Raw genomic sequence first — 24,428 nt, 5'->3', positions numbered from 1 at the left:
TGAAGAACGCATAAAATTTATATACATATATATTCATATGTTAATTTTGGATCAACGATTTATCGCGGTATTAATGATGTACCCTGTTTGCAGCTCGTCGATGCCATTGCATTATCTTTCTACCACAGATCTTTAAAAAAAAAAAAATCTTTTTCGTCAATTATTGAAACCGTTAATAACTAAATTCCCTTTTTTTCTCGGATTATTATTTAAAATAACGCGTTAATATTTTCGCTTACGCAAGAAATTAGCAAAAAATACGCCGTCAAAATTCGACTAGACGTTTCGTAAGCATTCTGTACGTTTAATTACCGTTCTCTCTCGCTTATGTTTGATCTATCAAAGAATCTAAACTATTTTCACAGAGGAAGAGAAACCAGCGGCCATGCACGGAGGCGATCGGCGAAATTCCACGGCGAGTACGTCAAGCAACACTATGCTGACCCTCATGATTCTCCTAATTATTGCAGACATAAGAAAATATTGCCAGTTTATCATCTGGCACATTACGTGACTATTCCAAATTACTCTCGCTAAACTAGAATGCGCCGGGACAAGTTCAAACATTTTGTATCTATTTTCTCAACGTTTTAAAACACCTTATTGAGTCCACGTACCGAAAATCATTGCCTCTCTAGTTCAGTATCGCATCGCGAATTGAAACACTTTGAAATCGTTCGAAGAAAGAAGATGTGAAAGATTCCACGTGGAATCAAAGAAAAACCTATTTGTGAGTAAACTTAAAGAGAGAAATTCAACTGCAGACAGTTTTCCGGGAATCTGTATCCCCAGTGGCGAAATCTAAGAAGGACTGCAAAGTTTCATGTAATCATGTAACTTTCGTTTAAAGAACCGTCTTATCCAAGTGACACTACTTGATAGAAACTCTGGTTGAACTCGTAACGAGTGAATAATATTCGTGGAATGAGATTTGGTCGTCTTTCGACATGGACGAATTTCTTCGCGGACTTGAAGAGCCAAGTTACTGCTTTACGCATTGAAACAAGTTTCTTTTTTTTAGCAAAAAATTATATTTCTGCTTATATAAAAATATTTTTACAAAAACTAAATTTTAACTCTCATAAGAGTACTCTTTCTTTTTAAGTAAATACAAAAAAAAAAAATTAAAAAAACTCAATCCTTTTCATATTTTAAGGTTTGCTTAAAAATGTACTTAAATAAGAAAAAAAAAAAAAAACACTTTCAAAGAAATAAAAAACTAAAAATTTCTTTTCTTTAACATTATCGATGAAAACAGAATAGGTACGATCTAGTAATATATTATACAAATATGTCAAACAAACTTAAAACTTAAAACTATTCAAATCTAATAAAATTTTAAACTTTTCAGAGATCTTTACATTCAGTAGAGCATTATGTTTGCAAATATATTACACCAATAAATCTAGAAATTAAATTTCTTCATAAGGCAAGCAACATTTCATCATAGAAAATAGGTATTATTTGCTCCTCGTAAGTTCAGTAAGTTTCTAGCAAGCAGTTTAATGCAATTGAAATATTGAGTTATGCAAACAAAAGTATTTAGAACCATTAGTTCTATCTTAGCTTTCACCAATATTGATAATGAGCTTCCACAATTGTAAATATTATATAAGTTAATAAAATTATTTCACTAACGAATACGTGCTTAACAAATTTAAGTGCATTAAAAAGATTTATCGACGCAAGCTACAAAATTAAAATCATGTTCAAAATCGTGTTCATAGACTAACTGCCAATCAGTAATTCAAAGTCAATTAGAAATAGAGAAAATATGTTTATCTGCACACCTCATATAGATATGTCTATCCAAAACTAATGTCGTATTATTATGAAATTTATAATTGTTGGATAATAGAAAGTACTGTAAGTATCAGCGTCAAGTTTTATTTTACATATGTGCAATATATAATACTATCAGTATAAACCAATAAAATATTTTTCCTGATTACCAAGTATTAAAAAAAAATACCATTGCCAATAAAAGTTAAAAGTTAATTTTTAAATGCGTTGTTTTATATTATAATGATGTGTGATTCTAATATGTGGTATATGAGTAGTATCCATAATAAATGTTAAAAAATGATCCGTAATATGTATTTCTTTTGTACATATTCAACTACGTATTTTAAAAATATTTATTATTTATTAAATTGTACAATCTAATAAAATACTTTACTGCAAATTGTGAAAATGAATAACTATATTCTTACTTTTAACAATTGTGTCATTTGTGTAAATTGTAAAATACTAGAAGTACGAATAAGATTATAAGTAAAATTATTAAAAGTTTAAAAAGTAATAAAGAAACGTATTAATTAAAATTCATGACTTTATGAATGTACGTATATGTAGTTTGTGTTTGAAGAATTACATTTTGTCTTCACTGTTTAAATCTCATTAAACATATGAAAGAACTAACTTGCTGAAGAATAACAATCGGTCAAACAATCCTATACTCAGATAAAGTAATCCAACTTGAAACGCTTCGAAAACTTCTGTGTAATTTATCGATAAATTTCTACAAACGTCTACAAGTGAAAGTAAGTTGAATAATCCATGATTGAAAAGAAAACTTCAAGTGTTTTGCTCGTTTGTCAAATCGTAACTGCCCGTGTAAATCCGAGCATAACAATAAAAAGTCTCAAGTAAGGGAAAGATATTGCGTTAAAATATTATTCGCGCGTTTTGCGCGATTGCAGAATTAAAAAAAAAAAAAAAAAAAAATTAATTTGTTATTATAGCGTCTTCTTGTTAAAAAAAAAATAAATGTGGGAATTTTATTACACGCATTACACATGAAATAGATAAAACAAATGACTTACCGATCGATGCGCAGCAGCGGAGTTAATAATTGATGATCTGTAACAAATTAAAAAGTTTTAATTGTAGATTGCTGAATTAAATATCCACTGTTAAAAAAAAAAGAAAGATTTATACACGTTTCTAATTAGAGTACCAATACTAAAATAATTAAGAATAAAGTCTTCTCTTACTGAAACGACATAGAGATTAATTTTATATAATAAAGAAATAATACCTTGGGGTTGCTCCGCCGATGCAAGATGCTTGTCCGAAGCCTCCTCCTCCTCTCAGAATGGGACGGAGGATGTGGGGACGATCGTCCTCCTATGAACAGGTCACTCGTGAAATCCGTGCCTGGGTGCATTTACACTCGCGAGAATTATGAAGCACACACGTTCGCGCGTCGGTTTACAGCACTCCCGTTTAAGAAAGCGTATGAAAAATGGACTCGCCCAATCACTTACAACGGTCGCGGTTCGTGTCTTTAATCGTTAATACCGACGGCGAAAGTGTGACGGCGCCTTCGAATGTCTACTTGCACAGAAAAAGAATAGTCGTTAATTAACCACTCCCGTGAACTCGCCTGCCGCGACGCGATTACGCTCATGCAGATAAATGTAATTCAAAGTAGAAGCAAATGGCATGATGAAAGAACGGAGATCGGTCGCGAGGCAACTTTATTCGCGACGTGGCGCGTGCACTGCGTGTGAAATATCCGTCTCGCGAATACTCTGCCCGTAAAGAACAATGCCCCGAGAAGCTAATACGCCGTTTAATTGATAGAAGGAGTTACAAAATATAATCACTTTTCACCTGCGAACGGAGAGAGCTCGGCCTGTGCGCTGTGTACGTGACTAGGACGAGGTGACCTCTGGTGGAGACTCTAGATGCGCACGAACGCTACAGTAGTCATCCGCTCTTTCCCTCCCTCGGCCGCTGAATACGGAGTCGTGACGTAGTGAAGGAAGTGTTCCGTGGGCATACGTACTGCAGCGCTTCGTGTGTGTTGGCGTATGACTCGACGAACCCCACGTTAAAGTTACGTTCTCAAACCACCGTCGCCTAAGCAAGTACGACATCTGCCTTGCAGTACACGTAATGGTTTTACTTTGAAATAATATACCGTAAACTCACCTGCCGCGACCCGATTACGCTCATGCAGATAAATGTAATTGGAAGTAGAAGCAAGTAGCGTGATGAAAGAACGGAGATCGGTCGCGAGGCAAATTTACTCGCGACGTGGCGCGTGCACTGCGTGAAATATCCGTCTCGCGAATACTCCGCCCGTAAAGAACAATGCTCCGAGAAGCTAATACGCCGTTTAATTGATAGAAGGAGTTACAAATTATTATCACTTTTCACCTGCGAACGGAGAGAGCTCGGCCTACGCGCTGCGTACGTGACGAGGACGAAGACCACTAGTGGAGATCTAGATGCGCGCGCACTTACAGTGATTTTTCCACTCCTCTCATCCCTCGGCCGCTGAATACGGAATCGTGACGTAGTGAAAGAAGTGTTCCGTGGGCATACGTACATACTGCAGCGCTTCGTGTGTGATGGTGTATGACTCGACGCACCCCACGTTAAGGTCACGTACCCAAACCACCGTCGCCTAAGCAAGTACGAGATCTGCCTTGCAGTACACGTAATGGTTTTACTTTGAAATAATATACCGAATATTAAAAATAATTTTTCAACACATACAAGGACAAGTCGCAATACCCATACGCACAAGTGTATCGCTTACGAATAAGCGTCGACGTCGTCGACTCGGATACGAACCGTATTTTCTGTACTCCAGTTTTATTCCACTCATCGTTCCGCGATTCGTCTTGTGCCTCGAGAAGAAGTGCTTCGAAACGGCGAGGCGACGTAGCGAATGTAGCGCCGCGGTGCGTCCGACGTGAAGAATTGCGCGCGTTCGACGTTGCCAACTGCTTCACTCGCCGTCTCCTTCAACGGCGTTGTTCAGTGAGTTCCGGCGATCCGCCATCGTCAGACCGTGAAATCTGCACCTCGCCCGTCTTCTTCGTCGCGGCACAGATTCTCAATCTGTTTCGAGCAAGTGACTTTTGAGGGACTTAAGAACAATAAAGTGCGCGGGGAACATTTCGTATCGCGGCCCGTCTCGTTCGCATCTTAACGCAACTCTCTCGGTGTCGTTTGTTCCGCCGACAAGATCCAAGAGGAGGCACCTGCCTTCGTCTTACGTCGTAGCCAGGGTCTCGCGTCGTGGTCGCGAAATTGACGGTCGAGAGTACCGTGGACTATCTCGCGAGTGTCCAGTGCGCGGAAGGAGGACTCGACACGTCCCATCTGGGAGGAGGAGCAGGCCCGGACCGGGCATCCTGCATCGGCGGAGCAACTCTTAGGTGAATATACATTTTTTTAAATAAAATATTAAATAAAAATTTTTACCTTTTTTTTATTAATTTTATAACTAATATACTGGCATGTCTACAATAATTTTTTCCATTTTATGTTACAGCCACCAGCAGAATTCAACAACTCCGCTGAAGCTCATGCAGATTGGTGAGTCGCATCATTTTTTTAATTATTATAATTAATGTCCCCAATTATAATGTACGCTCACGAATTGGGACCTTCTAAAAAATAGCTCACGCGAAGCGTGCGCATGGTTTGTCCTAGTGGACATAAAAAATTTAAAAGACTATTCCCATTTACGCTTTCTTATTAATTAGTTGTTAAATATATTGCTTATTAATTTTTTTTATTAAATATCTTACATTTAACTTGACTGTCGGGTAGGTTTCAAGTGAGTCGGATCTTTATGTTCAGAACGATACATTTTAAAAACTAACTGACTGAATTATTATTATAATGTGCAATTGCATCGCGGATATGTTTGTTAGATTCAGATTTACTGGCATTCGATTCGTGCGTCGGGGGTTTCCGGTTAATTTCACAAATTAAGAATACATGACGCGCCGATGAAGCGCCAGCGCAATTACGGTCACGCGATAATTATAGTTACATTTTCGGATTCAAGCTGCTTCCGCGGTTTCATTAACGCGAGAGGTGCTAAGTATGTCACCGACTGTTTTAATATCGCGATATAATATCGCTCGTACCTCGGAGTTAACTTGACGGAGGGTTGCAAGACGGGGGTATTGCATGTCATAGCGATACAAACCGAGACATCTCACTCTCGCCAAGTAGGGAATGTAATAACCCTCTTCGCCTTGAGTGCCTTCGACGTATAACGAAGATATTCGCAGAATTGAACGCGCTCTATCACAAAGCGATTAATGATTATCGATTAACGTTGTGGGATATGATTTGCATATTACGCCAATAGAACCAGCTATTTAATATATTTAATAGATTTAGATATTTGATGTAACTGACGGGATAATAGATATGAATGTGAATAAGCTTCGAACAAGATTTTCGAAAAAAAAAAAAAAAAAAAAAAAAAATTACCCTACGTTCTGTTTACTTTGGTATTTCACGGCGATTAAAAATAATTCCGGAAAAGCTTCTTTCAATTTTTAATCGGGTTTCCGCATAAAAGTGTAGGAGATCAAAATACATCCGACGTGTCTCGAAACAGTGAAAAGTCCCTGCAAACGATGCGAGATATCGCCGATAAGAGCGGATATATAAAAAAAAAAAAAAAAAAAAATCGGCTTGACTTTTCAAGCGAAAAGCCGAAAGTACTATTCACAGGACTCTATTAGCGCATACAGGTTTAATTGAAACGAGCACGCGGGTTTAGTGCGATGGTGCCTGCGCGAGCTTGACTTAATTGAAAAGCTACGCGACCCGAGAAGTACTTGCGAAAGTAATAAATGAACGAACGAGAAATGTTTGAATCCTCGCACTCGATATGAATACATTGCACTTACGGTAGAGATCGGTTTGCGTGTATTCGTCCATAAAACAACCTATCGCCGACGAAATTAATCTCGTGCTTCCTCATTCCAATACGTCTTTTCGTAAGAGCAAAGTTCGCAGAACGAGTCGCGTTGTTTGTAAAAGAAAAGTTCAGTTTACGATTCACGATAATCTTTTTATCTTTCTGCTTTATTACAATGAGAATTATTCGCCAACTGAAGTGGTGCAGTAGCACGTAAGGGAATAGGAGACGGTAAAAAAACAAGAAAGGAATAAATCGAGCAGATAAATGGACTTTGCATTAAGTTTATTAATGCCCATTCATTCATTTGGTCTTGAACGTCGTAAGACACTTGACGCAATAGTCGCATTAATCACACGTAGAATACCTGTACATTTCTGTTTCATTCTCGTATCCCAATTTATTTCTCGTCTTGTCAGAACATTCACGGTTCATATTTCCTTCCCCAATAAACGTTGCAAATCAAATAGAAATTTTCAAGTGCAAATAAAAATTCGATTATCAAGAGAAATAATTTCAATAAACTAACCGAGTAATGGAATTTAAAATAAGATTCAATAATATCTAATTTGATATTTCACATAAAATATTGAGCTTGTCGTTAATTAATTAAAACACATAAACCATGAATTCGCCCAGAATTGAATACCCGAGATAAAAAAAAAAAAAAAAAGAATGCAAATCAATCTAAGAAGTCACAAACAGCTATTGAGCAGAGGGCACAAACGGCAATACCGTTTGCGGAAGTGGACGTCTGCGGAAGAGTAGTAATGGGCGGATATGATGGTGAGGGCAAAGGGGGAAGGGAGAATGAATTGTGCAGGAAGAGGAAGCTTGTTAACGCTTGAACCGAAAACCACAACCGGCGTAGCTTGGTCGCCGATATTAACGAGCGTTTCAGCTAATTATCACGAAATTAGAGAGTAAAATGCGGTGGCGACGCCGAGAGCAAAGCCCCTAAAACGCCTCAATCGATAGTCGCCAATCTCGGAAATGGATTTTATCTCGTTGTTCGATGGGTTACATCATCGTGATATGAATTCTGACACTCGTTTCATGTCCCCTGTCTCTATCTTTCCCCATACACTCACATTGGCTCTTCTGCGAGCTTTCTATTTCTTTTTATCCGTTCGGACCTAACAAACGAAAATCACGTCTTGTCTTTCTGAATGTTTGCTGATCAGCTGAATAAGAGAGAGAAAAAGAAGAGTAAAAAAAAAAAAAAAAAAAAAAAAAATAAGATACAGGCTTCATGTTATTATATAAAAAACATCATCTAGACAATATTGAATTTCAGTAGATAGATTTAATTAAATTACATAGAAAATATTTAACTCGTTTTAAAAAGTACTTGCGTTTTATTCGTCTCTTCTTAGTTTTTCTCGTGGTTTAATTAAGCCTCTTTTCTAGAACACCTTAACAAGAAAGATCTCTTTTCGACATTAACGAAATGAATTCTTACTTTGAATTAATTGAACACATTCTTTAACTGCTATATCTTTTCAATTATCTATATTTTATATTTGATTATGATAACATTAGCAAACTAATTTCTTTCAAGTTTTTTTTTTTTTTTTTTTTTTTTTTAATTATAAGTATATATTAAAATATACAACTAAAATCCAGTTCAAAAAGAAATACTTTTAATTAGTTTTGCTTTGATTTCAAGTGCTAAGTTATAAAAATATCAGTTTATCGGGTTTCAAACTTTAATATCATCTCGTCGTGCTACAAAATATTAAAAATGCACATTTTTACTTAATATCTCAAATTAATTTACTATTATTTAAAAATATTATTTTAAATATTTACTATTACCAGATGTTACTTGGTTTTTTAATTTTATTCAGAAACGGTTACAAGGATTATTAAAAAAAAAAAAAAAAAATACGTACAATTACGTACAAAAGTAACATAATTAACGCGAAACTTATCAAATTCAACGGAAAGTAAAACGAGAGAATTTCTTTGACTTTTCAAACACTGTCTTTATCATTATTTTTTTACCATTATCTCTGCCCCTGTATCTCTTCACCCGCGTTCGGTTTCTTTATCCTTAAATCTCGCGCATCCCCTGGATTTTTCGGCGGAAATCAGGCTCTTACCATGATCAGAATTTGTGAAAGACTTATCTCGGAGATTTACAGCCGTGCCAATCTCTTGGCGACATAACGAGCATAAAACACGACCGTGCTCATTAGTTTTGATGCGCCGCTACCGGTACCTGCCAGCCACGTCGTCCTTCGTCCTCCGTTCCCGCCCTTCTCTGTTCCTCTTTGCTCTGCTCTGTCTCCATCAGCGACGACACGCCGAAGTGCTTTATTTCCCGTGGGCCGTCCGCGGCGAATAGAAGCTCCAGCCAAGCCTGACAGGAAAGGCAACACACAACACCCCACCGTTGTTCCACGGAATCTACGGTATACGTGTGCGGGCATAAAGTGACAGAGCACGTGCGATTCAAGATATCGATTCCGAGTCTCGTGTCAGCGGAGCGCCAGGGGAAACAATCAATTACGGGATTATCGATCCCGATTGAATTATTTGAGAAATCTCTTAACCGGTTATTGCGCTCGTAGATTTAACGGGGAAAGAAACAGATTTTCTACGATATTTTACTTATCGCGAAAAAAATAACGGTACAATCACTTTCTCTTCATATAGGTATAACAGAAAAAAATATTAAAGTAATTCAATTTGACTTGATTGTAATTTAAATGTTAGATTGCAAAATTAATTTAAAATTAAGTTACAGTACTGCGTAAAGATTTGCAAAAATAATAACTGCGATTATTTTAATTACCGTAACGAATTAGGTGAATAAAAAAAATGTAACAGTCGTCTATTTATTTAGGGATAAAAAAAATTATTATTATTATTATTATTTAATATATTTATGCGAACAACATTCGAATTAAATCGGATTACTTTGATAAACAATTTGTTTAATGATTATTGTTGGAAGAATCGGATAGCGATGGAACAGCTATGCTCCGCGAAATTCCCGTCAGGTCACGTTTTCCGTGAAATACGGAATTTCACGCTCGCTTGGAAAAGCGGATGGAAATAAAACGCGCAATCGATGAGGAAAGGAACCAATGACCCTATAACGTGCCGCTCATAGTCAGCTCTATCCGAAAAATACCGTGCCACTCGTATTAAAATCCTGCGGTGGTATACACGAAAAAAAAAAAAAAAAAAAAAAAAAATTTTATCAAGTACAACACACAAATAAAATACCTTAAAACATTTCTTCATAATTAAAAAAAATATTGAGCCACTGTTATAAATTCGTTAAAACTCACGACTACTTGTACCGTGACATGAGAATTAAATGATAATTTGCAACAGGCTCGGCTCTAATTATTGTTTCGATAAATACATATATTCATTCATTTCATCATACATCATCATATACGTATACATATATTCATGGAAGTGCTCTCGAGTGCTGATCTTAATTTATTCGATTAGAGAAAGATATAGAAATTCATTGACGGTCCATTACGTTGGTCAACACGAGTCAACTGATAAACCATCAGATTATAGACATAGGAACACATGTTACGTGAATGCGTAATTTGATGGATAGATCACTATGGAGTGAACAATGATCGATATGGACGCTTCGTTTAATAGGATACATTTGTGTTTAGGCTTTTAGCTTGGTTCGCTTGAAACAAGCCAACATTAATCTGATTCACCTTGTGTTCCGATTGATTCTGCACATAATGCAATGTTTGAATTGTTTAAATTTATTAAATATCTCACTTTTTATTTTTCTTCATTGAAATGATAATATTTTAATTTAAAATATAGATATCTAAAAAATGATTACAAATTATAGATGTAAAAAAATTTTGTTGCAAACATCCGTGATCAAATAATCGCATCTTCTTGTTGTTGCTCTATTTGTAATAAAGTTAATTTAAGTACAACGAATTTATCACGTTTAAAATTGGTTAACGTCGTTATTGATGCAAATTACAGCTCCACTAAGATATCTAACCATGCATCAATCATCCGATCGCTCGTCGATTCACAGCTGCAAATAACCGCGAATTAATCGCTGTAATCTATAAATACCGTGTAATCCATTTAAGATCCCTAAAATGTTCCGCTCAACATCCGACGATCGAAAGATAAACTTAGATGATAAGTGAATCGTATCCGGGAGTCGGATACGGAAATGGTACAGATACGTACGTATTCGTGCTTGAAATGAACGCAGAAAGCGGATGAGGGTGGACCGAAGGAGAGAATGGCAAGGACACGAGGACGGGGGAGTCATGAATATCGGTTTCCAATATAACGCTCAGGATATATTTGCGCGCGTTAATTTCACGTATCTTCGATACCCTCCGCGCGCTCTCTCTCTCTCTCTCTCTCTCTCTCTCTCTCTCTCTCTCTCTCTCTCTCTCTCTCTCTCTCTCTCACTCCCTTCAGCAAGATTGGAAATTCCATTGCGCTTCTGTAAATTAGGCATCCGTATGTGCTTTAACATTCCAGACGGCATCTCTTTTAAAAATATTTTCAGAAAGGTCGTGCCATTCTTCTGTAATCCGTAATTCTTATTACGGGTAATTTTTCATTGTCGCATTTTCCTTTCTCGCGCCAAGATACAATCCTTGACGTCTCTCGATTGTAGTTTTCAGTTGCTCTTGTATCGCAATCATGACTAATTGCGTTGCGCGCGTCCAGTTTATTCGACGAGGGAGATGTTTCTCTTGGTACCGCGTAACAAGTCAGGACGGACGAAGTAATTAGTTAAAGATGGTAATTCGATGGAGAATATTCAGTTCGGTGAATTGTTTGGACAATTATCGACTGATTGTAATGAATTGCATCTGAGGCTGCGCTGTACAGGCAATACCACATGTACGACGAGCGACAAAGCGAAGTTGAAATATCAGTCATATTAACCCAATAGCGCTAAGCAAACGATAATCAGCGATGTCAGTATCCGTTGCAAATTTTCATGAAATTGATATTAAACGCAAAATCAAGTTACAGACATAATAATACGAATGATAATCCAGCATGCTGAAATTACCGTTAATGAAATAAAATCTTTCGGATTATAATAATTGGCCAGTAATTTATTAATGTTTGAGAGCCAATATAATATATATATATATATATATATATATATATATATATATATTATATAATATACAATACGATCAACGCCTTTTCTCTCTGTTATTTATGAATTGAATATATACTCCATACGTGATTGATTACCTATTCCCTGATTAAACGATATTTAAACTAATACCCTGTTTAGAATGCGAATAATTCCGACCGGCGGAGGGTCGCGCGCTCTCATAGTTACAACTAATTTCCCATGAGATTGTGTACTGGTAACGGATTAGCTAGCAAACTCCAATAAGATGACACCGATCGGGTGCACAGTCGTATCGCCATAATTTTCGCGTTAATGATGGACTACATTAACGGATTACGCGCTTGTACAGTTAGACTCAACCATTTGAGCTCTGTAACCCACCCAGCATGTACGTGGTGCGTGTTTACGTGCGATCAATTCTACACGATGTGACACATTCCTGACACATATCGTAGAGTACATATACACCTATGCATATTGCATATAACGCTAATTGTATAGCCCTCTTGAAACTCAAAGAAGAATTTTGTAAAATCTCCTGAAATTTGTATAAAATACTTCCTTTTATTTCTTAATTGTTTTATCATTTAACATTAAAAAAAAAAAAAAAAAATTATCTTACGGATTTTGCTCCAATAAAAATATTCGCTCCTTCATTCGGTAAACTTCAATATTTATTTCAATTCAATAATAGAATAAATGTATTCTAATGTAAAGTATATTTTTCTGTGATTATTTATATTACACTAACACGTAATCTATAATGGTAGAAAGGCATAAAAAAATTCTTCCAAAGCAATTATTAAAAAAAAAAAAAAAAAAAAAACTCAAGTTATTTGAATTTAAACGCAAAACTAATTCAACCAAACTAATTGTAAGTCAATATTCATTATCTTCATAAATCTTTTATGTCGTTACTCTTTTTTTTTTTATTCGATTGAATACTTAATCATTAATGTCCAAATTAAATTTTGTCGAAGAAAAGTCATTGACATTCGATTTCTTTTTCCCCATCGTGAAAGAAACTTCTGTTCGGCAAACTTTCCCCCTGCATATCTGGATTCTAGAAATTTCAAGAGTGGCTTGTCTCGAATCAATTCACGATTTCCAGACGTTAACTTTTAGCGAAGTAGGGAGGTATCTCGAGGATAAAGCAGAATGATAAGAACGGTTGAAGGAAGTAAGAGCGTTGAGAACGGAATGCGTCGGGGTAGAGCGATATACAGCGTGGCTCTCCTCTCAAATCGAAGTTAAGATATGCAAAAGGGAAGTTTTTGAAGATGTGCATACGGAAGCAGTCGATAAATAACATGGTAAAGGGGGCGAATCTGCCAATAAGCCGGTACTCGCTAAAAGTCCAAACGATGAGAAAACTTTCGACATCCTGAGCGATGAAGTTTTTTTTTTTTTTTTTTTTTTTTTCTTCGAGACGTAAACTTCGGTGCAGATGACAGAAATATGAAAGTACCATTACATCAGATACGAAAGCTTTAACTTCTTAAAAATTTAATTATAAATATTTTTGCTTTATTTTAAAATAAAATGCTTTAATTTCTTATAATTAAACACGCTTGAGAGTTGACACTATTAAAAAAGTATTTTTGGCTTATAATTAAATGTAAAATATATTTAAAAATAGTCATATAAAAAATACAACATATTTTTCATAATATAACAAATTATCCTAAATATGTCCTAGAATATTATAGTGATATATTGTAGACGTCCTAAGAGTATTTGTGCTGTGGATATATGTAGATACAGAAAAAGTTATGTATCTTGTTTCATTATTGTTAAACTTAGATTCATACCTTAATATTTCGTTGTTAAAAATATTTGTATTCGTATTTTATATTTGGTTTTAAAACATTTGTACTTGCAAATATTAAAAATAGTCTATTAACTATCATATTGTATAAAGGAATGAACAGGTGCGCCCACTTTATCGCGACCTTTTAACAAAGTTAATTCCATTATTACCAAACATTCAATTACATCAGCACCTACAGAATTTACTAATTGCACTGCTGCACCCAGGGAACCTTTAAACAAAGAATTTAATCAATTCTACCTTAATATAACATTCTAAACAATGTATTAGTAATATTATTTGATTTTACCTCCAGTTGCCAGTAAATCATCAACAATTAACACTTTGGTACCTTTCTTAATAAATTCTGTTTGCAATTCAAATGTGGCCTGAAAAGATAAAAATTTTATTTACATATATGAAAACTAATTAATAAACAGTTAATACTATATATATATATATATATATATATATATATATATTTTGAACATACTTCTCCATATTCCAATGCATATTTCTGTTGGATAATTTTGCCTGGAAGTTTACCTTTCTTTCTAATAGGTAAAAAAGGCTTATTCAATTCCATGCAAATTATAGGACCAAAGAGAAAACCACGCGAATCTAATCCTATAACTAAGTCAATCTCAAGAGATGAAACATGCTCCACAATTAAATCTTTTAATGCTTTCAATGCAACGTTATTGTAAAACACACCAAACGTATCTCTGAAAATAAATTGTTGACAGAACCTAATAAATAAAAAAATAAAGAAATTAAGTTAAGCTAAATGTCACACTTACTGGAAAATAATACCAGGTTTAGGAAAGTCCGGGTAGCTTTTTATAGCATTTTTCAATATTTGCAATTTGTAATTCCTATCCATAATTATAGCCATGATAACGTAAAGTTATGGTACCACGATAAAATGTTAAATATTAAATTTAAAAATTATTAACAAGTTACGTACATGAAATTTGAACTTTGACGTTTGTAGTATCACTTTAATAAAGTACTTTTGAGAATAATTAAAAAAAATATAAAACATAAAGATGAATATTATTATGGCAGATAAAAAACAAAGCTATCAAAAATGTGCCAAACTAACCTATACACTACATACAGACTGACTACAGATTATGATTACTGAAATCATAATATAACTAGCATGGACACTCCGAGCATTTTTCAGGTTCGACTCAATTCGCTATGCATCCGCCATCTTTTGATGGAGAAGCCAATCAGGCAGTAGTTGTAAATGTGGTAGTGTAAAATCAAAGGAGAACTGTACAATTTACATCGCGCGCGAAAATTAAACGTTTCAGATTTTGTTTTGTCATATATTAATTCCTTGACTACGTAAAAGTAAAACTACTTTTATTATATGTATATAATTCGACTTGAATCTTTTTATTAAGTTCACATAGAGTTTGATTGGTTTCACTATTATTGTAAAATACTAAATTGTGGTAGTAATGATAGTAGTTGCAACTAAAGTAATTAGTAAATAAAATTAATAAAGACCAATTTTAATTTTGGGACCCTAAATATAACACATAGAAAGTTGAAACAACTTATTTTTTATAGAAATTTTCTTATTTTATTATTCTGTTAACAAAGATGTTTTAATTATTCAATGTCTTTGTTAACAGAACGATCAACGTTTTGCTTGCAGCATGTAACAATTATTATGATGCATGGTTGTATTATAATTGTTTTATTAATTTAAATTTAAATGTATAACATTCACTTTTAAGATTTACAAGCTTGTCAAATAAAATGTAGCGACATTCAAAATTTTTTAAGAGATATATCAAAGCTTAGCGTCACATTACAAAGCACAAGTAATATATACATTGTAAATAGTATAAACTATTAATAATACAATAAATATTTCAACAAATAGATATATCTTAAAAGGAAATAAATATAATTTTAATAAAAAAATTTTTAACATGGAAAACTTTTAATATACAACGGGCTATCCAAATTCTACATAGACGCTTAGATATGTGAAATTTATCTCGTTATGTCTTATTCGATCAACAATTTTTCTAAAATATACGTCATCAGAAACAAAAGATGTATGAATTTTGTTATAATTTCTGATGTCTAAAGCTTTTAATCTTTAATTTCAAATATAATATTAAACCCATCTCGTCAATATCATTTTTGTTAAACTTTTGTTGTTGCTAAGAGTTTAATGTAATGAGCTTTATGAGTAATTTCAAATTCTTGAGCTGGTAGAAAACATTGCGCTTGTATTCTTGGATGTCGCAGGCGTCTCGTAAGATTTCTACATAGCACAGCAAGAATAATTAAAAGTACTCCGGTAACGGCAACCACGGCCATAATAATGAATACTTGGATATTTCGCTTATTGTAACCTTGATCAACTAACTCTACGCAACGAAATCTTTCACGATCGTTTACCAAACTGTCTGACATATTAGTGAGTTCATCCAAACTAGCGCAAACTCTGTAATAGCCTGGCGACGATACTTTCACATCGGTGACGGCACCGCTACAATTAAGCCTCTGTCGATGCACCACAGAGACTTCGTCGAATACAATGATAGATAACTGACATGTCGATGACAACGTCGTGTCCTTTGCTTTAGAGAGAACTACGTCGATATGCAAATAATTATTATCAGATACATTAACGTGAATGCCGATGATTTGAGAATAAGAATCTAGAGATGTCTGCGTAGATGATGGAGAACGTGTTTCTTCTTCTTCTTTTTTCACATATTGATTTTCTGTTGTTGTTAACTGCTGCGTCTTCTCTAGAGCGATAACATCGCTGCAACCGAGGCCGAGAGACACATCGCCATATGCAGTAGGTATTAATAAAACTAAACAGTAACGATACTTGTGACCCAATTGCAAATGCAAAGATGATGATATGGTAACCGGCAAGATACAGGGATCTCGCATCATTCGCGAATCACAGTGCAGCGGACTGGATTCCGTTTGAATCTCGCTATCACCGACTGTCTCGTAGACAATAAGCGAGTCGCAAGTATAATGTTCGACGCATTGCTCCACATGCCACAATAAATTGATACCGGTTGACTCATCATAGCGAAACTCTTTGAGATTTAGTTGTGAGCCTGTCACAGGTACCCGGGTTATCACGGGCGGTATTGGCTCGCCGCAAAGTAAGCTGCCCGATGGCACTTGTGTTAAGATGCCGTTTTCTAAGGCAGGCGGTGTCGCGCATACTGCCGACGACTTGTCTTCTTCGGTTAAACTAGAATTTGTCAACCAGTTAGCGAATTCTAATAAGGTGCAATCGCAATTTAACGGATTGTCGGCGAGAGAGAATTTCTTGAGATGCAACTTCGACGTTAATACATCATTTGCTACAATTGTAATATCATTGTCATCTAATCGTAGATCTTGCAGACTTTTCAATGGCACTACTAGATCGGCTGTCAAAGCTCGTAGAAAATTGTGCGTTAGATCTAATGTAATTAATTTCTCTAAATGAGCCAGGGAAGCACCAGACACAGCGACGATACGGTTGTTTGCCAAATCCAGTCGTGTTAAAGTCGATAGATATTTAAACGAATGATCCTCTAGTACATCAATCTGTAAATTATATTAATATTTAATAACTTAAACAAAGTAATTTTAAAATTGTCAATTTTTTGTTTTTTTTTTTTTTTTTTTTTATATTAATTTAAACAAATGTTCTTTAATTCAAACTTATCTTTTAAATAAACACTTACTTGATTGTGACTTAGACTTAGATAAGTGAGATTTCGGAGACCCATGAGAGCTCCATGTTGAACATTGATAAAACCGTTTTCTGAGACTGTAAGAAAATGAAGTTTGGGCATTTGCGGTAATAAATTAGGACCCATTGGACCTAACAATAAATTATTTGAAAGATCTAGCTCTTCTAAACGCTTCAGATCTCTTAATGCAGATAAGGCAGAAACACTGAGACGATTTCCACGCATTCTTAAAGAGCGCAATGCCGGCAATGTTTGAAAAACCTGCGGCGATAACTGTGATAACAGATTATCACACAAATCTAAATAAGTCAGACTTGATAATCCCTGAAACAAAATATTTTGTAATTTTTTTTTTATAAATAATTATCTTTGTGTAAAACATAATTATTCATCTAAAACATTATAGTATATGTACATATTTCTATTTTATTATTACATATACTTGTAAAAATATTTTGCAAATTTTTTCTAGTCAATTATACCTTGAATGAGTCCGCTTCTAATGTTTTTAATTTATTATGGGATAGATCTAATCGATCTAAACCGACCAGATATGATAGAGCGATAGTCGGGACTGAATCCAGAAGATTGCTGGGTAGTCCTAACGCTTGTAACGGTTGCATCAATGCCTTAAACGCATTTTCGTGGACGTGCCGCAATTCGCCAGTAGAAATAACTAAGCCGTGAAGAGTGACATTTTCGAGAAAATATGCCGGTAACACCGAAATCCCCGTTACAGTTACATCCAGCAATGATATTGTGTCTGGTTGACTATGTTTCAAATGATCGCTGATGGTCTTAAAAAAAAAAAAAACGAAAATTAATACAATTACTCACAACACAACGTACTACATCGCCCAGTATACCACTTAACATAAAAGTGTGATATTAGAACGACACATTCTATACTAAATTAAAGTAAGGAATATATATATGATTTTGTATGAAAAATGACGATTTTAACCAATCTCATATACTTATTCATCACTTTGATTTACGTCGCGAAACTAGCCTTTAATTTCATACCTGCAATGCTGTTCTATCGCCGGTACATCTGAGTGTATGTGGAAAATCGCAAGAGCACTCGACGCCCGCTTTTGTTATGTTCGGACATTCCCACACAGAGGAAGGCGGTAGGAACGATGATGAAGACGACGATAGCGATACGTGGGATACATTTTTAAAAATATCATCGCCTTGTGTTGTTGCATTTTCCGATAGCGATAACTCATTTTCTTCAATAATCGTTGCTGTCGTGGATGCGTTATTAAAATACGTCGACGTGGTTGTTAGTGTAGAGACTGTAGATATTTCCATTGTTGACATTGTGAAGTTGTCTTCTATCGCGTCGAGACACGTCGCTGCCATCATTAATGCTACGACGAATACTTCTCGAGATATCTTCGGCATTCTGAAACGAGACAATTAGGTTAGGTATTTCGTATATCATCATCTATCAAAAGTCGAGAGCATGTTTTTTGTCATACGATCTGACATAAATGCAGAATAGAATTTCGATTTTGTTTTTAATTGATACAGGCAAGTTCGTTCTTAAAGTACGCCGGCCACTGTTAATCGCAATTAAGAAATGACGAGCTGCTAAATTGTGAAGGTAAACATTGCAAAATTCTACGGCATATACGTATTCAAATCATATTTAAATTTGATGTCTTACTATTATTACAACGAATTATGGCTTATTACGAGAGGCGATCTAGAAAAATTGTTGGAATTCGAACGACAATTGCAAAAAAGCGCACCGTTAAGGAAAAAAGCTATTTTAAATTCAGCATTGTCTATGTATGTGAGGTATGTATTTGTAGTTAAATTACATAGAGATTTGTGAAAATAATAAAATTTTGTTTAATATGTAAATTAAATATTTAAATTAATATACTTATAGGTACCGCAATATCGTAAGAAGACTTATCATGTGTTATGATCAAATGGTTCAAACACAAAAACGGGAGTTAATTAAGAAAATGTTGGATTGTGCCATTGGGAGAATGCTGGAATGTAAAAGCGAAATCGTCAAATTTGATAAGAGCGATTATCAGTATGTGTTTTTATTGCTGATTCAATTATTTCCAATTTACAAAAATTACTTTCTACAGATGGCCGGATAATATTTTAAATGAAATGAAATTTACGCTAGACGATATCGAATTGTTTGCATCTGTGTCTGGCCGAGAACGTACAGAGGATCGCAAAAGGTTGATTCGAGAGGTGGTGGAGAAAACTCGGAAAGGCTTGTACTTAATTTATCGTTTTTTATTAATAGATATTTATGAAAATGTTGAAATTTATTCTAACTGGTTTATTCATTTCGATTCATTAGTATAAATAAAGATATAAGTATAGTAAAAATTTAAATAACTTTTTTTTTCAAATTTTATTATTTAGTGTCGCAAATAGCAGAACAGAGCTTTTCACAGATTGAAAGTACGGCCGAGACAGAAGATGAGACGTTACGTACACGTGTTGCTCGAAGAAAAAAACACACCCCGCAAGTTTCGAAGGTAGAATTAATTCGTGAATCGCCCGAGGATAAGGCCGCCCGAGAAGTAAAGCTTGCTGCTGAACAAATTATGCACAACGCGTTATTATTGATACAAAGTCATGAAAGGGCCAGAAAGGGACGCTGTTACAGTGCAGATGGTATTCGCAAAATAAATAATTTCATTATTAACCCTTCATAAAATATAAAATGTTATAATATTGTTAGTATTACGTATTTGTTGAGTATAAAGAAAAAGAAATATTTGAATATCTATGATTTTAATGACTATTAATTATTAATATTAATTTTACAGTAAAACGTATATATGATTATAACAAAAGAGTGATGTCTGGAAAAATAATACCACAGAAAATAGATCGCAATAAATATATCAAGTCAGCGTTGACGATACAACGCGCATGGCGACGTTATACTGCTCGAAGAATTGTAAAAAAAAGAATCGTACATCTCGATGAAGCTTTGGATATGACAATACCAAGTTGGCAATGCCGCAAAGTAATCGCTAAAGACATTGATAATTTTCAACGGCGACGTGCTTTGATGACCGTGTTTGATGCTCAAATAAAAAAGGCAATTGATGACGAACGTGCAAGGGTAAGGTTCCAAACTAAATTTTTTATTTATTTCATTGTTAAGAGGATCCTAAATTTAATTGTTTTCCTACTATTCTGTTTGAGATAAGATAGGATAAAATTAAAAGCGTGAATGTAAGATTAAAATAACTAATTTTTTAAAGCTCTTAAGAGTAAGAGGCCCTGGTTTAATGGAGGATATTACTGATGAGATTCATGAATGGTTCATTGTTTGGTACAACACTGTAGGACATTTTGACGTGTTTCCGGCAGCGGACCTTACTGGAAGTGTATTAATCGCAACCGGACAGACTTTAACACCGCAAGAATATCTAATGGAAAAATTAGAAAAAACAAATCGAAAGGGCAGGAAAACTGAAAAAATGGCATTACCTCCTAAAGCTCAAGTTCTCAAGGACCAGGAAAAAGTTCTTGGATGGAAAATGCCGCAAACAGACGCTTTGTCATGTTTAGAGAAAACAAACATCGATTTTATTCAAAATTGGAATTTTCGCAACAAAAAAGATCCAGAGCAAGTATACTTAGATTTAATTACCGAGAACCTCTGTTACGAATTGCAGCTTGAAATGAGAAAAATAGTGGACGAACTGATGAGAGCCGAGCTGGAATTATTAAACAAAGCATTGCTGAAAGATCAGGCACAAGATAAAAAAAAAGAGAAATTCACTGTTCGAACAAGGGACAAAAGTAATTAATAACAATTTAATTATTATTTTAAGAATATTATATTTCTTGTATATCAAATGTGTCTGGATAAATAATTTTTTTTTTGCATTAATTATTATAACAGGTATAAAGATAAATATTGATAAAATTAAAAAACAAGAAAAGAAAGAAAACTTGGAGGATATAGCCGCTGAAGATCTTTTCGGCGAGCTTCTACAAGCTGAAATCATTAGAAATTATCAAACGATTTTTTTACGTGATTGGTTTGGCGATTATTCTTACCAAAATTACGAAGCACGTCGTGAACTTCGGGGCTACAAACATCAACTTGGAGAAATTAAGCAGCTCGTATTGGAATACTGCGTATTGCCTTTAATTTCCAAAGAAACGCATCAAGTTGCACCACTCGTACGCTCTGTGTGCATTTACGGATTACCGGGAACCGGAAAAACTTGGCTTGCTGATGCCATTTCCTCAGAAGTAATCTTTTTATCTCTTCTCTCTCTCTCTCTCTCTCTCTCTCTCTCTCTCTCTCTCTCTCTCTCTCTCTCTCTCTCTCTCTCTATCTCCCCTTTGACCCTTTCTTTCCATTTGTATTTTCTTTTATAATTAAAAATATAATATATAAAATCCTTAATTCTTGTAATTTAATAATAGTAATAATATTAAAGTAGAACGTATTTCTAATTTATCTCTTTGAAATGTTTTATAGATCGGCGCATTACTTTTCGATGTATCGGCATCTGTCTTGGTTAATAAATATACAGGTAAAGAAGAGCAGCAGAGGCTCATTAATATAATTTATAAAGTGGCCCGTGCTTACGCTCCTTCTATTATATTTCTCGATGCTGGCGAGACACCTTGGCTAAAAAAAATTCCACCAGAGAAAACGTATCTTCAACCCAAGCGATTCGCGGACTATTTTGTTAAACTAATGAAAGCCATTACACCGGGTGATCAGGTAAAGTTATAAAAAAAGTAAGAAACAATAATGTTATCTTTTTGCTCTCGTTATAATTTTGTTTTATTGTTATTTATACATACTTTATTATTTATATTTATCATCATTGTTCCAATTATCACTCTCAACTTTATATTAGAATATATACACAATTATTTAAAATGATTTTACTTATGGGACAATACTATATTTCATTATATAGAATATTGTTCATTGAGGTAAAGTTTTTGGATATTAGAAATTTATATCGTGAGAACTCAGAGTAACATTCCTAAATTGGAGGACTGTAACAAGTATACGCAATCGAGTAACGCCCACTTTGTAAAATTCTTGTTATTCCCGTTTGAGATCTGTCTTCAATATGAATGAATCGTGCTGCCTCCTTGGCGAGTCCACACACACGAGAATCTTTTTCTTTCCTCTGCGCCGTTTACATTTCTTATTTCAATCGTTCGAGGTTGCTCATCAATGAAAGACCTTTTATCTGTATGTATGGCCGCCATATGAGGGCGTAGGTGGTAACGAGTTAACGTAGGATTTAGAGTGTTGAATATTATATTCCGAACAGATACTGTTACTTACTGGCACAATATCGTAGATAGTAGAGATTGAACCAATTAATACTTATTTAAAAAGTTAAGATATTTTGTTCTATTGCAACTTTCATTCAATATGTATAACATTTAAAACATAAATTACAATTTCCGGTAGAACATGCAACACCCAAAGTAAAACCTGATTTTCGTGTTGATTGCCTAAATTTCACGTTAATTATTACTAATGTAACCAATTCATTCAACAGGTACTATTTCTGTCTTTATCCGAAGAGCCTCAGAGAGGGAGCGGAGCTTTCATTAAGTTTTACGATAAATTTATAAGGATGCCCACCACCGACTACAACACTCTTTATATGTTTTATAAACATTTGTTGATGAAATATCATGGAATCGATCGTAACATCGATGTTTCTTGCTTGGCTAAAATGTCCATTGGGATTCCTTTAAATTTCATCTCGCAAATCGTGGAAAAGGTGTTATCGCCACGTCGAAGAGTTACGCTTAAATTCAATCCGTTAAACCCAATGGAAATTCTGAATGAAATATTGACATATCAGCATCCTACGATAGAGATGACGAAGAATATAGACAAGTTTGAAAAACGCATGCTTATTAAAAAAAAAAAAAAATGTAAGCTTCGTAAGACGAAATTATGTGCGATTATAACAGGAAGAAGACGATAAGTTTTCGAATATAAATTTGATAAAAAATTTATATCTAAGTATATAAAAGGTAAATATATCTATTTTATGATATTATTTATTGTAGAAAAAAGAAATAATTTATATTAATAATCTTGTGTAGAGAAAATATTCATAGCTATATAATAATTAGAAAAGGCTAAAGTGAAAACACGTACCTCTAGTATATATGTTGCAGAACGTGTTGCCAACCCTTGCACCCTCCCACACCTGACCTCGATCTCAAAGCGGAGAAGGAACCCAGTAGCACCCACGCCGGTTAATTATTTGCGAACGCATTATGCAACTTGTTTATCAATGAAAAATTAATCCTCAAAGATTCAAACGGTCCCCGATGTCATAACTTTTCTTCGCAAAACTTTGCGAGGTATTTCTTACGTCTTGTCACGTTTGATAATATTTCAAAAACTCGACCGCGATACTTCTCAGTACTCTATCCTCTCACTACATTGCCATATATGATCGTCGCACATAAAATGTTTCTTCATAGAATCTTCGTTAATACCATTCATTGATTTCAGCATTCAAAGACAATAGTCGGAGTTTGTTTGCCAGAGTGTACACTATCACACATATGCATGCACATTATTTGCCGAATGTGAACTCCCGTCGAATCATACGAAAAACGGACGTCGCATCTTTGAAGAAAACGCACAGTGACATGAATGCCCGGATAGTGATACTAGAGTGATCATACGAATGCTTGTATAACGTGCGTCCTGCGAGGCAATGTGCGTCAAGAGCATGCTTGGCAATCGCTTCGAAAGACGAGAAAACATCGCCTCCGTCGTCCACGCGGTGGGGACTCCTCCGGTCCATGTCGGTTCGACCGTCTCTCCTCTGTGTCTCTTGGTTTCTACATAGCATAACCATGTATGGCACACGGGACGACGTTCTCTCTCCCGGCCCTTACGCCCACTTGCCACAGCCGAGCTTTCCGTACCGGCTCTCCACCAGAGCTGGAGCAGGTAGAATCGCGATTGACAACGACAATAATTAAGAGAGAAAAAAAAATGAAGAATATTAACTACTTTAATTAATCAAAGGTAATAATAAGTTACAAATT

The 24,428-nt window shown here is 34.8% G+C and overlaps 4 protein-coding genes and 1 long non-coding RNA gene across 8 annotated transcripts in view; 2 read left to right on the top strand and 3 right to left on the bottom strand.

The window, feature by feature from the left end:
* LOC139106767 (limbic system-associated membrane protein) overlaps window positions 1-1,127 on the top strand; it is an 80,586-nt gene extending 79,459 nt beyond the window's left edge. The window contains exon 6 of the mRNA XM_070663730.1: window positions 366-1,127. Within this exon, the coding sequence (XP_070519831.1) occupies window positions 366-514 (149 nt within the window). The 3' untranslated portion in view covers window positions 515-1,127. The remainder of the gene's footprint in view (window positions 1-365) is intronic.
* The window catches only part of LOC139106769 (uncharacterized), a 149,094-nt gene extending 145,258 nt beyond the window's left edge, over window positions 1-3,836 (bottom strand). The window contains exons 1-3 of the long non-coding RNA XR_011546414.1: window positions 3,619-3,836; window positions 3,041-3,129; window positions 2,826-2,862 (exon numbers count right to left, since the gene is read on the bottom strand). This is a non-coding gene — a long non-coding RNA (uncharacterized lncRNA). The remainder of the gene's footprint in view (window positions 1-2,825; window positions 2,863-3,040; window positions 3,130-3,618) is intronic.
* A 9,591-nt stretch (window positions 3,837-13,427) lies between these two features.
* Aprt (adenine phosphoribosyltransferase) lies at window positions 13,428-14,909 on the bottom strand. Of its 3 annotated transcripts, XM_070663696.1 has the most exons (5): window positions 14,588-14,909; window positions 14,421-14,495; window positions 14,114-14,345; window positions 13,931-14,009; window positions 13,428-13,852 (listed from the first exon to the last, which is right to left on the bottom strand). In XM_070663696.1, coding segments are annotated over exons 1-5 (531 nt in total). In that variant the 5' UTR covers window positions 14,590-14,909; the 3' UTR covers window positions 13,428-13,709. The 3 variants fall into 3 exon arrangements, with proteins under 3 accessions (XP_070519797.1, XP_070519796.1, XP_070519798.1); XM_070663695.1 differs by having other exon boundaries at window positions 14,421-14,908; XM_070663697.1 differs by lacking the exon at window positions 14,421-14,495 and having other exon boundaries at window positions 14,114-14,369; window positions 14,588-14,908.
* A 409-nt stretch (window positions 14,910-15,318) lies between these two features.
* On the bottom strand, window positions 15,319-23,946 carry Lrt (Leucine-rich tendon-specific protein). 2 transcript variants are annotated; one of them, XM_070663685.1, is made up of 5 exons: window positions 23,521-23,946; window positions 18,390-18,774; window positions 17,846-18,160; window positions 17,355-17,687; window positions 15,319-17,214 (listed from the first exon to the last, which is right to left on the bottom strand). In XM_070663685.1, exons 2-5 carry the CDS (start codon window positions 18,771-18,773, stop codon window positions 15,793-15,795), a joined length of 2,454 nt encoding a protein of 817 aa, XP_070519786.1. In that variant the 5' UTR covers window position 18,774; window positions 23,521-23,946; the 3' UTR covers window positions 15,319-15,792. The 2 variants fall into 2 exon arrangements, with proteins under 2 accessions (XP_070519786.1, XP_070519787.1); XM_070663686.1 differs by lacking the exon at window positions 23,521-23,946 and adding an exon at window positions 18,851-18,983.
* Window positions 19,030-24,016, top strand: LOC139106742 (dynein regulatory complex protein 11). Its single transcript, XM_070663684.1, has 10 exons — window positions 19,030-19,172; window positions 19,267-19,419; window positions 19,478-19,611; window positions 19,767-20,021; window positions 20,177-20,478; window positions 20,621-21,164; window positions 21,268-21,623; window positions 21,856-22,104; window positions 22,907-23,393; window positions 23,884-24,016. Exons 1-9 carry the CDS (start codon window positions 19,030-19,032, stop codon window positions 23,342-23,344), a joined length of 2,574 nt encoding a protein of 857 aa, XP_070519785.1. The 3' UTR covers window positions 23,345-23,393; window positions 23,884-24,016.
* Window positions 24,017-24,428: the final 412 nt, after the last annotated feature.

This window comes from Cardiocondyla obscurior, linkage group LG11, assembly GCF_019399895.1.
Source record: "Cardiocondyla obscurior isolate alpha-2009 linkage group LG11, Cobs3.1, whole genome shotgun sequence".
NCBI classification, from domain to species: domain Eukaryota; kingdom Metazoa; phylum Arthropoda; class Insecta; order Hymenoptera; family Formicidae; genus Cardiocondyla; species Cardiocondyla obscurior.
The sequence above is the reverse complement of the archived record's forward strand: the minus strand, read 5'-3'. Positions and strand labels throughout refer to the sequence as shown.